Genomic DNA, 15,920 nt, shown 5'->3' with positions numbered 1-15,920 from the left:
AACACCTCAAAGGCTCATCCAAGTATTTTTTTTAAAAAGGTTGTGAGGTTTCTGCCTCATGCACCCTCCCAGGCAGTGCATTCCAGACTCCACCACCCTCTGGGTAAAGTGTTTTCCTCAAATTCCCTCTAAACGTCCCATCTTTCACCTTAAAATTTCGCCCCTTGTTCCTGACTGTTAAGGTTTCCCTCAAGTACATCAATACTAACTGCTTCGACTATTCTCATTTGTAATGCCTCGGAGTAGAAAAGTTCTTTCCAACTTCTTTGTGAGATTTATAAGTGCCCATCACATGCTTATGATTCCCTGCAAGTGGAACCAACTTCCCTGAATCTAGTGTGTCAAAGACCTTTGAAATTTTAATGATTTCTGTCATGTTGCTCAGTCTTCCCAACTGGATCATCGTTCCTTCCAAAGGAGATGGCTAAAGGCACCTTTCAAGCAAATATCGTTCATTAATTGGCTTACAAATCAGGGCAGACCACAACTCATCCAAAAACAAATAGGAGGACGATGAGGAAGAACAAACCAAATGCGTTTATTTATGATCAATCTACAGGACTGATGGCACAGATTAAAACCACCTCGTGCAATGATGCCCACCTCCTCAAATAGCTGGATTACACTGCCTGTCTGTTGTCACCATGACAATCATGTTCAGTGGCATCTTAGTAATGCCACTCATCATACCAACATCTGTATATGGAAAAAAAAAGGAGGCAGGAGATACAACATGAAAATAACTAGCATTGTGTATTCTTCCTTACATCCAAGTTGTGGGCATCTACACGTATATGCCATCCTCAAAAATATCTCTACCGAATAAAATGTATTAACGTGAGGCTAATGTTAAATAAATCCAGGCACTTAAAAACTATACAAGCACTGCTTTAAGAATAAATTACAAACAATCAAACATAATATGAGATGTAGTTCATCTGAACCAGAAGATTCATGTTTAAACTGTAGAAAACACTTCTTTACGTTTGTCTCAATAAGTGGAGCAGAGGAACCTGCTGTGCAAATCACCAACATATCTGCAGTCTGGTTTACATCTTTACCAAAGGTATGTGATCACCTGCAGGCTATTGTTCTCTTGCTTTAGTTGCTACTCATGGTCTGGAATAAAGAAAGTGAATGATTAGTGGATATAAAAACATCAAAAGCAGGTTAATCTGGCTATTTACAGTCTTGGACCTTAGCAATTCTGTTATTTAGATTGAATCTCAAGGTACAGACTCTCAAACTTTGGTCTCGAGTTAGCTGTTTGGGGGCAAACTGCTGAAAATGCGTCACACTGCTCACGTCAAGTCACTCCCGGGAATGAATAGGGATAAAAGAAGTGCCAAACCTCCATGGGACTATTCCTTCTTTCACTTTCTTAACTTAAAGCTTCAATCATCCATCCATTGATCATTTAATTTAGGCGATATGTATAGTCAGAGAAACATTTTTTAATGTGACTGCTATATCTAGGCTACTACTGCTTCCTAAGTATTAAGATATTCTCTCAAGCTGTGGGCATGTGCATATATATTGTACCTAACCTTGTTTGATTCTTATTACTAAATAAGATTCTTCAATTCCTCCTGTATTGTAACACTAATTTATTTACATCTGTACATATTGGGTTCTAACATCCAGCTCTCTCGTGTAGTGTTTAACACTTCTCTTGTCTCATGCTCAGTCTAGACTGGTACATTCTCCTTTTAATGATATCAGAGTTAGTTATGACATGTTAACGTACATGAACTCATTACATCACAGTGACTGATTCAGTAACCATAAAATCGCCATTAAAAGAAACAGAAATTAAAGAGTTTGCTTCAGTATGTTTAGGTGAACACAAAAAGCAATTGAAGGATTAGAAAGTGATTTTATTTCCTGTTATTTTTGAAAATCTAGTCAATGTTGAGATATCCTGGGTGAATATTTGGATGATACTGGTGCTGCTTGGGCTGAGGTGTGGCCGGTTCTGAAGGTAGAGATTCAGTTGGAAGTTGGGTTTGATGGACAGATGAAAAAATTCAAGGGGACTTTGGCAAATTGCAATTACATCCAAAATTTCACAACTTTCAAGCCATGTACTTCACTTCAGTTCAGAGTGATCATGTCTGTCAAAGTAATTATAAAGGAAACTCCAGGCTTCTCCAGAATAAGAATTTAGTGACAAAAACAGCATTTAACTAAAGCTCTGTATCCAGGCCCTTTCTAGTTGTTTTATGAGGAACAGCTGAGCCATTGGGCTTATAATCACTGGAGTTCATAAGAGATGAGTTGAGGAGTGGTTTCATCACCCAGAGAGGGTGTGCCTGTGGAATTCTCCGCTACAGAAAGAGGTTGAGGCCAAAACATTGAATGCTTTTAAAAGGAGTTAGATATGGTTTTTAGTAACAAAGGGGTCAAAGAGTATAGGGAGAGAATGGGAATCAGGTAGTGAGTTGGATGATCAGTCATGGTCATATTGAATGCTGGACCACATTCAAAGGGCTGAATGGCCTACTCATATATATTATTACAAAGAACGAGCAGTGATTTTATTGAACATAAAAGATCTTGAGGGGGCTTGACTGAATAGGTGCTGAGAGGATTCCGTCCCATGATGGAATCTGGTTCCAGGAGCACTAAGAAAAGGGATCTCTAATTTAGCAGAGTTGAGGAGGAATTTCTTCTCTAAGATGGTCATTGAAATATTCTTCCCCATGGAGGTTGGATCATTGAAAATATTGAAGAATGAATTCAATCAATTTTTAACCTAGAATGAAGTGAAGAGTTATGGGGGCAGGCAGGAAGGTGGAGATGAGCCATAATCAGATCAGCCATGACATCATTGAATGGTGGAGCAAGCTTGTTGGGCTAAATGGCCTCCTAGTTTTAATGATCTGATGATATTACATCACATGATCTCGCCATGTTTCTGGAACTAAAGCTGACTCCTTTATCAGAAATGATCTGATAGTCTTCGGTCTAATCCATTAGAGGCAGTAGGGCTGAAGTTTCTGACTGGTCTTTTCTTGGTCCATGCTCAGCCACCAGCCCACATCTCTAACTGGGTCCAGAATCCGCTGTAGGTTCAGGGGGATTGGGAACATACAAAAAGTAGGATCATCTGAATGAGGAGGGAGAGTAGGCCACTCAGCCCTGCTTTGCCATGGCTGATCTGATTGTTCCCTCTTTGCCATATTCCCACCATCCTCTTGTCTACTGCTACCTTTGAGGAAGGGCGTTCTGAAGACTCAGGACTCTCTGCAAGAAAAACAATTCACCCAATTTTTGTCTTAACTGGATGACTCCTTATTTTTAAACAGTGACCTGCAATATCAGGTTCTCATAAAAGAGGAAGCATCCTTTCCACATTCCATCCTGTCAACATATCCCAGGATTTTATGTTTCAATTCACCTCTTACTCTACTGGTTCCAGTGGATACAAGCCTAGACTGTCCATCCTTACCCCATTAAACAACATGCCCATTCTAGGTATCAGCCTGAATTTACCTGCCTCAGGTAAGGTGGACAATACTGAAAAGATACTGTACTCCAGATGTGATCTCACCAGTGCCCTGTATAACTGAAATATAACCTCCCTAACATTAGGTTTCATGTCCCCAAGTGATCAATGAAAGCTTTCTGTTAGCTTTCTTATTTACTTGCTGAATCTGCATACCAACCTCTGCAATTCATGCACTAAAACACCCAGATCATCTGCATCTGTGTACTCCAAACCCCTACCATTTAAATAGTGTTTCTTTTCTACTTTCCATGTTCAACATTTTCCCAAATTATACTCCATTTGCCACATCTTTGCCAACTCACCTAACCTATCCATATCTCTTTGTAGTCCTGTTATTTTCTCTTCACAGATTACTTTTATTTGTGAAACGGTTTGTGATTGGAGGAATACCACCTTGTAGAATCTTTCAGCTGCAGTTCCTGCATTTGGAACCTTAGCAGCTGGCTGTATACAATCACAAAATCCCTACATTGCAGAAAGAGACCATTCAGCCCACCGAGTCTGCACTGACCTTCTGAACAGCATCCCACCCACACCCATTCCCACTACCCTACGCCACCCCAGTGACCCCTCATTTACCCTGGCTAATCTTGGACAGTACAAGCAATTTAGTATGGCCAATCCACTTAACCTGCCCATCTTTGGGCAGTGGGAGGAAACTGGAGCATTCAGCAGAAATGCATGCAAATTTAGGGAGAACAGTGATCCAAGCCTGGAATCAAACCTGGGTCCCAGCACTGTAAGGCAGCAGTGCTGAACAATATGCTATCCATTCCCCAACCCTACTCTTCCCCTTGACCAAAGCACCTAACCTACACATCCTTGAACACTATGGGCAATTTAGCATGTCCAATCCATCTAACCTGCACACCTTTGGACTGTTGGAGGAAACCGGTGCACCCAGAGGAAACCCACGCAGACACGGGAAGAATGTGCAAACTCCACATAGACAGTCGCCCAAGGCTGGAATTGAACCCAGGTCCCTGGTGCTGTCAGGCAGCAGTGCTCACCACTATGCCACTGCGCCAGTATAAGGAAAGGCTGAGACTCTTTTTCCCGAGCGCAGAACACCAAGAGCTGACCTCATAGAGGTTTATAAAATCATGAGGAACGTAGATAAGATGAATATCCAAGGTTTTTGCCCCCAGTGTAGGGGAGTTCAAAACTAGAGGGCATAAGTTTAAGGTGAGAGGGGAAAAGGTCTCATGGAATACAGAGAGAACTCGCCATTTGGATACAGAACTGGCTCAAAGGTAGAAGACAGGGGATGGTGGTGGAGGGTTGTTTTTCAGACTGGAGGCCTATGATCAGTGGAATGCCACAAGGATCGGTGCTGGGTCCACTGCTTTACATCATTTATTTAAATGATTTGGATGTGAGCATAAGAGATATAGTTAGTAAGTTTGCAGATGACACCGAAATTGGAGGTGTAGTGGACAGGGAAGAAGGTTATTTCAGATTACAACGGATATCTTGATCAGATGGGCCAATGGGCTGAGAAGTGGCAGATGGAGTTTAATTCAGATAAATGCGAGGTGCTGCATGTTGGGAAAGCAAATCTTAGCAGGACTTATACACTTAATGGTAAGGTCCTAGGGAGTGTTGCTGAACTAAGAGACTTTGGAGTGCAGGTTCATAGCTCCTTGAAAGTGGAGTCGCAGGTAGATAGGATAGTGAAGAATGCTTTTGGTATATTTTCCTTTATTGGTCAGAGTATTGAGTACAGGAGTTGGGAGGTCATGTTGCGGCTGTACAGGACATTGGTTAGGTCACTGTTGGAATATTGCGTGCAATTCTGGTCTCCTTCCTATCGAAAAGATCTTGTGAAACTTGAAAGAGTTCAGAAAAGATTTATAAGGGTTTTGCCAGCGTTGGAGAAGTTGAGCTATAGGGAGAGGTTGAATAGGCTGGGGCTGTTTTCCCTGAAGCATCGGAGGCTGAGGGGTGACCTTATAGTGGTTTACAAAATCATGACAAGCATAGATAGGATAAATAGATAAAATCTTTTCCCTGGAGTGGGGGAGTCCAGAACTGGAGGGCATAGGTTTAGGATGAGAGGAGAATGATATAAAAGAGACGTAATGGACAACTTTTTCATGCAGAGGGTGGTATGTGTATGGAATGAGCTGCCAGAGGAAGTGGTGGAGGCTGGTACAATTGCGACATTTAAGAGGCATTTCGATGGGTATATGAATAACAGGGGTTTGGAGGGATATGAGCCGGGTGCTGGGCAGGTGGGACTAGATTGGGTTGGGATAGCTGGTTAGCATGGACGAGTTGGAGTGAAAGGTCTGTTTCCGTGCTGTACTCTATCAGTCAGTCTATGATCTGAGGGTTAACTTTTTCATGCAGAGGGTGATGCATGTATGGAATGAGCTGCCAAAGGAAGTGGTAGAGGTGTGTACAATTGCAACATTTAAAAGGCATTTGTATAGATACATGGATTGGAACAGTTTCGAGGGATATGGGCTAAATGCAGGCAAATGGGACTCGTTCAGTTTAGGAAACCTGGTCGGCATGGACCTATTGGACCGAAGGGTCTGTTTCCGTGCAGAATGACTCTAAGTGCTGAAAGAAACCTTATGCAGCAGAAAGAACATGAACAGAATCTGACTTGGCTATGAATCACCTCCAATATGCCACCACATATCAATGGTGAAGCAGTCAAAACGTGGTACATGAATAAGCAATTCACCAGTGATAGCACAACACCAGCACATCCCTTTAAATAGCTGAGGATTGCAGGTTACAAAATGATTCCTTAAAGAAAAATGATGAAGCAATACAGAACAGATAATGGGGGAAGAAATGTCAAGCATGGCATGCATCCAACCGGCCGGACTACACGCTGAAAGATGGCATCGGCTTGAGTGATGAATCCCTCGCTGATTCCGTGTTATCATGTTTTCCTGCTGCAGTGACCCTCAGTCCTGCACTTTGCTCACTCTCAATGACTTTGCCCTGTGGGTGTGGCTTATTGCACCTTTCCAGTCATTACCAACATGCATGCCTCTCTCTATACGGCCAAGTTTCTGGTTATGCAGACATGTAACATTCTTCTAACCCTCTCTTCACAAAAAGAGTCATTGAGGTCAACAGTATAGATAAAGGCCATTTGGTCCATTCAGCCTGTACCAGACATAAACAACCAATGAAGTCTTCTCACCTATGACCAACACATGGCCCATTGCCTTGTATGCCTTGGCATCTAAATACTTCTGGCATCTGGAATGTTCCTCATCTTAGAGCCATCATCAGTAAGACCATGATGCGTCTTTTGGAATGAAGTCACTATTAGCAACAAGCCCTAATGAAGATTAACTTAGAATGTCTATCCCCCGTTACACCTCAAGAATCCCACCACAACACAATCATTTGTTTTGATGCCGATTTCAGGTCTTTTTTGTCCAGGACATCAGAAAAAGTGCATTTGTTCATCTTCAACATAATGGGCCTTATTTGTCCACCCAAGGTGGAAGATGAGGCAACTCATCAGAAGGAGGCAATCACAATCAATTGCCTCTCTGCTCCTTTCTACTTACTCTGCCTCCAAACTCCCCATTTCCATTTAGAGAAACATGAAGTGCAGCTGAACTGGAAGCTTGTCAATGCAGTGCAGGATCCCTGCTAGAGGCCAAACCACATTCCCCTTCTACAGCAGTAACTGCTGTATTCCAGTGTTCAAAAGCTCAAAGACACTTTGACAAGGAGAGAAGGTAAGTGTGGAAACTCTGTGGGTCAGGAGGTGGGGTGGCACCTAAGTGGGTTAAAGAGGTTAGATGAAGAACGTGTCCGCGGTGGCAGAGCTGGCCATTGGGTGTGGAGATTGGAAGATAGATGTGAGGGAGGATAAGCTGGAAATAAAATGGCTAAGACTGGTTAGATGTTGAGGGAAGGTATTGGGATTAGGTATCTGATGGGGTTTCATGTGTCCCTGTGAGGGCCGAGTGTTCTAGGGACACAATTGGATCTTGGGGAGGGAGTGGGGTATTAGCTGTTGTTGGGGGAGGAAGATGCAGACATTATGAATGAGGAGTCAATTTTAATCACAGTTTCAAGCAGGTTTTAATGTCCTCAATTATCCCTGGTCCACCATTAATGTGGGCAAGCCTGAACCTCCCAAAGTCTCCAAATCTAACTCAGAGTTGGGAAGCTTTTGGCGTCACATAACTGCCCATGGGCAGTTTAAATCCCTAGGCAGTTACCAGTGTGCTGTCCCTTCTAAGTGGTCCCAATGTCAGTCTCAGCCCATCTGGAGCCCAAAGAGTTTGACCAATGTCTTATCCAAAAACCAATATCAAGCGAGGAGCACTCCTTCAATACTATAATGGAGAGGCATCTTAGATCCTGCTGTTGGGATGGAGTGGAACTAGAACCCAGGACCCTCTGACTCAAATGTGAATGTGTCACCAGCTAGACCTAATCTCTGAAAGATGTTTTTCACATCGACTTATAAAACACTGCATGTGCATAAAACCTGAGAGGCATAAAATGAACATCCTAATTTCAAACCATTCTAAACATGGCGTAGAGTAAATGTCTTAAAATAAATGCCATAAAGCTGCGGTCATGATTTATCTTAACTACAAAAGGTTATCAAATCCAAGTCACTACAGCTACTTAAAGAAAGAAAGAAATAGGTATTTAAACAATAAAGCTGTTAAGGAATATGGCATTGAGATAAAGGGTCAACTCATTAAGATAAAGGATCAGATTGAATGGTGATGCAGCCATGAAGGGCTGAATGCCCTCCTCCTGTTGCTATACTTCTGTTTCTATGTCTTCATGGAGATAAACTTTCTTTTTCAAAATTTCCAAAAACAAAGCAAAATCTGCAAAACAGTAATTACAGCTCCAAGAAATGTTCAGCTCCAGCTGAACAATATCTCAAAAAAAAAAGGAGCAGCTTTTACAGCCATGATTCTCTCCTGTCCATCATTTTGGATTTTATTGGTCAATGCATTGACTATAGGAGTTGAGAGGTCATGTTGCAGCTGTCCAGGACTTGATTAGGCCACGTTTGGAATACTGCATTCCATTGCGGACATGGGCCAAATGTTGACAAATGGGACTAGATTAAATTAGGATATCTGGTTGGCATGGACGAGTTGGACAAAAGATATGTTTCCATGGCTGTATGTTTCTATGACTCTATAACTTACACTTTCTCTGCATGTAAGATCGAAAACTATATGATTGCAAATTGACTAGCTGACCATTAATTTCACATGATGAAATAATGCCACATGCATTGTGTGTATGGCACATTATTGGTGGATTCCTGAACATCATAATATACAATATCAACAGGATGCCAGTAATCTTGGCATTTCTTCGTGTCAATTCAGTCAGGTTATTGAACCAAAACCTAAAGCTATGTTAAAATTCTTTAATTCCAATCTCTTCAGGTGATCATACATTTGATTCCGATAATGACTCCCAACATCTTTCCCAATACCAGACCAATACGCTCCTTCAAATCTCAAGGTCCGATTTCCTCCCCTTTCAAAAGATTGGAATCATACAAGCTTCCCTCAAGCAAGGAACAACAATATAGCAGAGAACAATGGAGAGGAGTGTGCTGATTTAAAAATTCAGAATACAAACTCAAACATCTAACTTTGTTGAGGTTTTTCACATTTTCTTCCAGTATTTTGGCTCAGGGCAAAGACAAATCAAAAATATTCCAAGCAAGCTGAGAAAAAAAATGAAGAAACCAGAGTTAGTGCGTGTCCAAACTGAGATTGCTCTTGGGCCAGCTCATGGTGATTCCATCAGTTGGAGAGGCAAGGCTTAAAGAGCAGCTCCTTCACATTGTAGGAACACAACTGTGTCAGACTCTGAGCCCTACATATCAGAGTATTTCATAAGCAGCCGCAAAATAATGATCATAGTTCAAAGCACCAGTGTTTCCTCACCAAGTAAACAACAGGAAGTATGGATTATTACAGGCCAACTTGTGGTAGTGATCCTCGTTCACTACCCTGAACCAGGTCATATTGCTTTGACCTGATTAATACTCTATGGTTTGGCAAACAGACTTTGGATAATGAGGTCAACTTTCTTCCGGCAATAAATGTTCATCCTCCCACCCTTTTCACTTCTGCTTTAATTCACTCCACAACATAACTCTGCTGTTCACACACACACCGCACAGGGTAGCCTTTCTCTCTACCCTGGACTTCAGGGTTATAGTGTAGCTTAAACTTGGAGCTTGTAACTAAGCAGTTCCACATCAGCAATGAGGCAATATATTGAATGCGCAAAGGGAAAGAAATTAAAGTCTTGCATTTACGTAACACCTTTCACTACCTGAGGATGGTAAAACATGCTTTACAGCCAATGAAGTCCTTTCGAGGTGTAGCGACTGTTACAATTTAGGAAATGTGCAGAGCAAGCTCCCACAAACAGGTGAGAGAATGGCACAAAGTGAGGTGGCCTTTATGAGAGCCAGTGCTGATGTGATGGACTGAATGGTCTCTTCTTGCATTGCAATAATACTGTGAATCTGTGAAGAATAATATTGGTCAGGGAGAGTTCTCAGACTCTATAAAAGTGCACTTTAGGCCCATTTACATAAACCAAGGCCTTTCCTGATGCAATGTCCCATTTGAAAAATGACACTGCAGTCCTTCCTCAGCACTGCCTTATCTTAGTCTCAGTTAAATATTTATAGTCAATGTGAGTTACACAACCCTTTAGTACTTCAATGAAGTTTGCTTCGGTACATGCACTATAGCCTGGAAGCAGTTACCCCTGCACTGAAGAGCAGATCATCATGAGCTGGGTATCAAGGAGTGCTTAAGACCCAAACACTACATCACAGTAGTGTTACCAGTAGTGCATGGGGAGAGAGATGTGCTGTTGCATAAGTAGTTGGTAGCAGGGTAAATAGTGAGGCTTTAGAGAGCAGTAGCTCAGCAAAAAGTACAGGTAAACTCAAACTCCTTTGAACTTTCCTCTTTGGTCTTACAGCGTTTAGGGAAGTCGCATGTTCCTCCTGCAGGATGTGGACATTCAGGGAGACTTCCATCGTCCCTGATGACTACACCTGTGGGAAGTGCACCCAGCTGCAGCTCCTGGGAGATTGTGTTAGGGAGCTGGAGCTGGATGCACTCAGGATCATCCATGATGTGATGATGCATCAGAGTTTTAGTGAGGTGCTCACAGCTAAAGGTGCAGGCAGAGAGTAGCTGGGTGACCACCAAGAAAGGCAAAGGGAGTAGACAGAGATTGCAGGAATCCCCTGTGGCTATTCCCCTCGAAAACAAGTGTACCATTTTGGATACTGTTGGGGGGGGGGCAGCGGTGGGGAAGGGGGGGGGAACGAGAGAGGAGGTATAACCATTCAGGGAAAGCAACAGTAGCTAGGTTGGTGGCAGCCAGGTTGGTGGCACTACGACTGGCTCTGGAGCACAGCCAGAAAGGGTAAAGGTAAACAAGAACTTAGTGATAGGAGACCCGATAGTTAGGGGACAGACAGGAGATTCTGTGACCATAAATGGGAATCCAAGATGGTGTGTGGCCTTTGGGGTGCCAGCGTCCAGGATATTTCGGAGCGGCTGCAGAATATTCTCAAGAGGGTTGGTGAGCAGCCAGAAGTCATTGTGCATTTAGAAATAGGGATGAGGTCCTGTGGAATAATTATAGAGAGCCAGGAAAAAAGTTAAAAACCAGGACCTTGTCAGTGGTAATCTCCGGATAACTTCCAGTGCCACGCGCTAGCGAGGGTAAGAACAGAAGGACTCAGCACATCAAGTGTGGCTAAAGAATTGGTACGGGGGCAGGAATTCAGAGTTTTAGATCATTGGGATAATTTCTGGGACATGACAGGGAACGAGGAATTTCTGTTGAATAAATTGCATTTATTTCAATGAAAGAGTGCTGACAGGTAAGACCAATGAACTCAGGGTTTGGATAGGTACATGGGACTGGGATATTATAGCCATCACAGAACATGGCCAAGGGAGGGACAGGACTGGCAGCTTAATGTGCCAGGGTACAGGTGCTTTAGGTGGGACAGAGCTCGTGGAAAGAGGGGAGGGGGAAGTTACATTTTCGATTAAGCCGTGTATCACAGCAGTAATCAGAGATGAAATAACTGAAGGACCATCCAGTGAGGCATTGTGGGTAGAGTTAAGAAATAAGAAGGGGATGGTGACATTGTTGGGGTTGTACTGAGGACCCCCAAGTAGTCAATGGGAATTAGAGGAACAAATATGCAGGGAGATTGGGGAGACTTGCAGGAGCAATAGGGTTGTCATAGTATGGGATTTTAATTTTCCGAACATAGCCTGGGACTGCCATAGCATTAAGGACTTAGATGGGGTGGAATTTGTTAAGTACATTCAGGAAAGTTTCCTCAAGCAGTATATAGAATCACAGAATCCCTACAGTGTGGAAACAAGCCATTTGGCCCAACAAGTCCACACCGACCCTCCGAACAGTAACCCACCCAGACCCCATTCCCCTACCTATTACTCTTTATTTACCCCTGACTAATGCACCTAACCCCCACATCCCTGAACACTCTGGGAATTTAGCATGGCTAATTCACCTAACCTGCACATCTTTGGATTGTGGCAGAAAACTGGAGCACCCAGAGGAAACTCACGCAGACACTGGGAGACTATGCAAATTCCACACAGTCACCCAAGGCTGGAATCACACCCGGTTCCCTGTCGCTGTGAGGCAGCAGTGCTAGCACCATGCCATCCCCCTACTTGGTCCTACTCAGGAAAGGCAAACCACGACCAACTCTTGGGAAATAGGGCCGGCCAGGTGACTGAAGTGACAGTGGGAGAGCACTTCATAGTTATGGAGAGGGACAAAACTGGTCCACGGGTTCAAGTGCCAGATTAGGGCAAGGCGAATTTTGATAGAATTAGACAGGAACTTGCAAGGATTGACTAGAGTAGTTTGTTTGCAGGCAAAGGGACCTCCAGCAAGTGGGAGGCCTTTAAAAGTGACATAGCTAGAGTTCAAAGTCTATATGTTCCTGTGAGGGTGAAAGGTAAGGTTGACAGGAATAGGGAACCCTGGATGATAAGAGATATTGAGGCTTTGATCAGAAAGCTATAATCAAACTGGCCCTAAAACCCTTCAAACCTAGATCTCCCAGAGTGTCTTGATTTACAAACCCTCTGAAAAAAAATCAAGGACAACGTAACCTTGTAAAAGGAACAGCATCATCACAATATTAAAAGGAAAAGAATAACTAGAGAGACACTCCGACTCCTCAAGGACCAAAGTGGACATATATGTGTAAAACTGCAGGAGATGGGTAAGGTCCTCAATGAATATTTCTCTGCTGTGTTTACCGTGGGGAAAGACATAAAGACTTGGAAACTTGGGGATGCTAGTGGTGATATCTTGGGGACAGCCCAGATCTCAGTAGAGGAGATGGTGGATGTATTAGAATGTATGAAGGTGGATAAATCTCCTGCTCCTGACCCAAAAACACTGCAAGAGGCGAGAGAAGAAATTGCAGGGGTCTTGGCTGATATTTTCGAGTCATCGTTCGCCACAGGTGAGGTCCCAGAAGAGGGTAGCAAATGTTGTGCCCTTATTCACGAAGGGCTGCAAAGAGTACGATAGACTAGTAAGCTTAACATCTGTGGTAGGCAAGTTACTTGAGAAGATTCTGCACGATAAGATATACATGCATTTGGAAAGACAGGGTTTAATTAGGAGTAGTCAGCATGGCTTTGTGTATGGGAGATCATGCCTCACAGATTTGTTAGAGTTTTTGATGAAGTGATGAAGGTTGACAAGGGCAGGGTGGTAGACGTGGTCTATATGGATTTCAGTAAGGCCTTTGATAAGGTTCCGCATGGTAGGCTGTTCTGGTAGGTTAGATCTCATGGAATCCAAAGGGAGCTGGCAAATTGGATACACAATTGGCTTGATGATAGGAAGCAAAGGGTAATAGTGAAAGGATGGTTGTCACATTGGAAGCCTGTGACAAGTGGAGTATCTCTGGTGTCAGTGTTGGGCCCATTGCTGTTTGGCATCTATACAAATGATCAACGAATGTACAAGGCATGATTAGTAATTTTGCAGGTGACACTAAAATAGACGGCATTGTGGACAGTGAGGAAGGTTATCAGAAATTTCAGCAGGACCTTGGTCAACTGGAGAAGTGGGCCAAGAAATAGCAAATGGAGTTTAATATAGATAAGTGCGAGGTCTTGCATTTTGGAAAGTCAAATCAAGGTAACACTGTCATGATGAATAGTAGGTCCTTAAGGTGTGTAGTGGAACAGAGGGGCCTTGGAGTTCAGGTACATGGTTCTCTAAAGATGGAGTCACCGATAGACAGGGTAGTGAAGAAGGCTTTTGGCACACTGGCCTTTATCAGTCAGGGCATTGAGTATAGAAGTTGGGAAGGTATGTCGCAGTTGTACAGGATGTTGGTGAAGCCCAACCTAGAGTATTGTGTCCAGTTTTGGTCACCTTGCTATTGGAAGGTGTTGTTATTTAACTGTTTTAAACTGGAAAGATTTCAGAAGAAACCATTCAGAAGGATTTTGCCAGGACTCAGTGGTCTGAGTTATAAGGAGAAGTTGGACAAGCTAGGGCATTTTTCTTTAGAGCAGACTAGAATGAGGGGGAATCTTATAGAAGTGTAAAATATCATGAGAGGCATGGATAGAGTGAGTGCACAGTCATTTTCCGAGGGTGGGGGAATCGAGGACTAGGGGGCATCAGTTTAACATTAGAGGGGAAAGAACAAAAGGGAACCTGAGGGGCAACTTTTTTTACACAGAGGGTGTATGCTTATGGAATGAGCTGCCAGCGGAAGTGGTTGAGGCAGGTACTTGCCCTTTAACAGGCATTTGGACAAATACACTGACAAATTGGATATACAATTGGCTTGATGGTAGGAAGCAGAGGGTAACAGGGAAGGATGTTTGGAGGCCTGTGACTAGTGGAGTGTCTCTGATGTCGGTGTTGGGCCCATTACTGTTAGTTAACTCTATCAATGATCAACGAATGTACAAGGCATGACAAATACAAGGATAGGAAAGGTTTAGAAGGATATGGGCTGAGTGCAGGGAAATGGGGTTAGTGTGAATGGACATTGGCCCAAAGTGGTCTATGCCAGCCAAAGGGCCTGTTTCCATGTTGGAGGACTCTATGACTCTCAACAGAACTGAAGTGAACGGAATATTAGAAGTCTGAAGATTTTTAATGGATTTTGCAAATCCATTAAAGAGGTTAGGACCTTTTAAAAGCACCTGCTTATTGTTATTGCGAAACAAAATGGCCGGGATATGGAAATACACAGTTATGAAGAAGGCAACTCCCAAAATTCAACCGGCAGCATGGATCATCAGAATAATTAAATAATCTGAACAGCCAATTACTGAAGTCTGAGATCTTCTTATTGATACCAGTGCAGCTTCCTGCTAGGTCTTCACTTCTGAAGATAACAATGAATCCCAGTGCGAGAGCAAAGTCTTAAATACTATTCAGGCCAGATCCTCAATATTTTTCTAAGCATTTAAACAAGAAGACCAATGTTTTCAAGCACTCTGACTTCTCTACACCTAAGAAATAGGAACAGAAGTAGTCCATCCGGCCCATCATTATGGCTGATCACTTACCTCAGGGTTCCACCTTTTCACATGGGGGTGTCACGCCTCAATTTTTCTATCACTGGTGAGATGGTGTAATTAGCAAATTTCGAAAAGGCACACAGCAGATAAGATTTTCATTGGACAAACAATTCCAGAGCAATTAATTAATTAGTGGAGTGTAATTAACAAAAAAACACAGTCATTGAAAAGAGTTATGCGAGTGAGCTGACTAATCAAAACACTGAGTAGTCTTTCTGTTGGAGGAAGGGGTGCAGAAGGAAAAAGATTAGGCCCCAAGATCTGATTGCCAAGGAAGAGGATGGGGTCCAGGTCTGAGTTGGATTAATATTGACTGACCTTGGTTTGTCTATGGTCAGCCACACTCCGAGTGGACTTTGTACAATTCGCATGAAGGTGGGAATTAGAAGCAGGTTGCTGCTTTATTGTTGGATGATGGGGGCAATGTGGGTGTGGGATGTGTTTGGCTTGGTCCCATTGACCTCTAAACTAGAGAGTCACTGTCATTCTCCACAAGCAACCCCATTCCACTTCCTTCCCAGTTGGTGTACACATCACCCCCACTCGCAAGAACCTGCAACATACAGCCACTCACACAGCCACCTTTCACTCTAGTCTCACACACCCAACCTCCATCTCCCTGGCCTTCTCCCAGCAGCTTCACTCAACCTCAATGCCTCTCTCCAGCAGCTTGCCTGACTCTCACCCTCTCCCAGCAACCTCTCTCACCCTCAATGCCTCTCCCAGCAGTCTGCCTAACCCTCACGCCCCCCCTTCCCGCAGTCTGCCTGACCCTCACGTCCCTCTCC

The 15,920-nt window shown here is 43.3% G+C and overlaps 1 protein-coding gene across 1 annotated transcript in view; it reads right to left on the bottom strand.

Annotated features, from left to right (window-relative positions):
* Positions 1 to 542: 542 nt before the first annotated feature.
* The window catches only part of LOC122540126 (proproteinase E-like), a 58,866-nt gene continuing 43,488 nt past the window's right edge, over positions 543 to 15,920 (bottom strand). The window contains exon 9 of the mRNA XM_043675433.1: positions 543 to 1,119. Within this exon, the coding sequence (XP_043531368.1) occupies positions 1,102 to 1,119 (18 nt within the window). The 3' untranslated portion in view covers positions 543 to 1,101. The remainder of the gene's footprint in view (positions 1,120 to 15,920) is intronic.

Source organism: Chiloscyllium plagiosum, chromosome 34 (assembly GCF_004010195.1).
Source record: "Chiloscyllium plagiosum isolate BGI_BamShark_2017 chromosome 34, ASM401019v2, whole genome shotgun sequence".
NCBI classification, from domain to species: domain Eukaryota; kingdom Metazoa; phylum Chordata; class Chondrichthyes; order Orectolobiformes; family Hemiscylliidae; genus Chiloscyllium; species Chiloscyllium plagiosum.
This window is presented reverse-complemented; position numbering and strand designations above follow the sequence as displayed.